The sequence below is a fragment of the Aptenodytes forsteri genome, unplaced genomic scaffold (assembly GCF_000699145.1).
Source record: "Aptenodytes forsteri isolate BGI_AS27 unplaced genomic scaffold, ASM69914v1 Scaffold276, whole genome shotgun sequence".
Lineage (NCBI taxonomy): Eukaryota > Metazoa > Chordata > Aves > Sphenisciformes > Spheniscidae > Aptenodytes > Aptenodytes forsteri.
In genome coordinates, this window is record NW_008795479.1 from 822,941 (window position 1) to 823,969 (window position 1,029).

Below are 1,029 nucleotides of genomic sequence, written 5' to 3' on the forward strand. Positions count from 1 at the left end.
GGCCCAGCCGCTGCCGGGCCACCTCCCTGCGGCGCCGGGATACCACCAGCTCCTGGCACAGGGCTGTGCCACGCTCCAGGGGTCCACCCGCCGCTGCCAATGCCTCTGCTGACACCGAGCTCACTGGGGAGGAGCCGCCGCCGGGCTCTGCGGGGAGACAGGCAGCGTCCGGCCTGGCTGCATCACCCACCCGCGGGGCCACCCCCAGGGATGTGGGTGGCAAAGGGCCCCGCCACCCCCTTTTCCCAATCGCCTCACCCTGGGAAGGGCGGGGGACAGCCCCACAGGGCTATGATGGTCGGGAGGTCTGGGGGTGCCGCACTCACTCTGCCGCTCCAGGTCGCGCAGGGCGATGGTAGAGACAGGCCGCGCCGGGTCCCCACTGCGGTAGAGCTGCAGCGCCTCAAGGATGTCTGACTCCAGGGCAAACTCTGCATCCCACTCGTAGTTCTCGTCCACCGAGGTGTTCCTCCTGTGGGGACGGGCATCAGGACAGTCCCACAGAGCTGGGATGGGCCCCAGGGGCGGGGATGGTGGGGACCCCATAAGGGGGTGTCCCCAGGGAGCAATGGCTGGGGTGCCTCCATGCCGGGACACCCCGGCCAAGCCCCGTGGCACAGGGTGAGAACTGTCCCAGCATGAGCGAGCTCATCCCCAGCATCCTGCCCGTTGCTCACCTCTTTCCGGTGCCACCGAGGGCTGGATTCATCCTCACCCTGCCCTCCTCCGCCACCGAGCCTCTGCTGTGCCAGCTGCCCCTGTCCCCGAGGGGGGTGCCCAGGCAGTTGCCCCCCAGGGACGGTGCCAGTGAGGGGGGTCGCAGGAAGGAGGCGCTGCCCCGGCCGCTGCTCTGGCTGGTCAAACTGCCCCGCGGCAGCTTCTCCAGGGGGGGAGGATCCAGGGGCCCACACGGTGCCCAGCTGGGCTCTGCGGTGCCAATTGAGGGCACAGCTTCAGTCCTACCACCACCAGCAGGGAGGCGGTGAGCTGACTGGGTGGGGGGCCCCGGGCCGGCCCCGGGGCTGGGGG

The 1,029-nt window shown here is 70.7% G+C and overlaps 1 protein-coding gene across 1 annotated transcript in view; it reads right to left on the reverse strand.

The window, feature by feature from the left end:
- IGSF9 (immunoglobulin superfamily member 9) overlaps positions 1-1,029 on the reverse strand; it is a 16,643-nt gene that overhangs the window by 883 nt on the left and 14,731 nt on the right. Inside the window, exons 19-21 of the mRNA XM_019472579.1 lie at positions 678-1,022; positions 327-472; positions 4-147 (exon numbers count right to left, since the gene is read on the reverse strand). Of these exons, the coding sequence (XP_019328124.1) occupies positions 4-147; positions 327-472; positions 678-1,022 (635 nt within the window). The remainder of the gene's footprint in view (positions 1-3; positions 148-326; positions 473-677; positions 1,023-1,029) is intronic.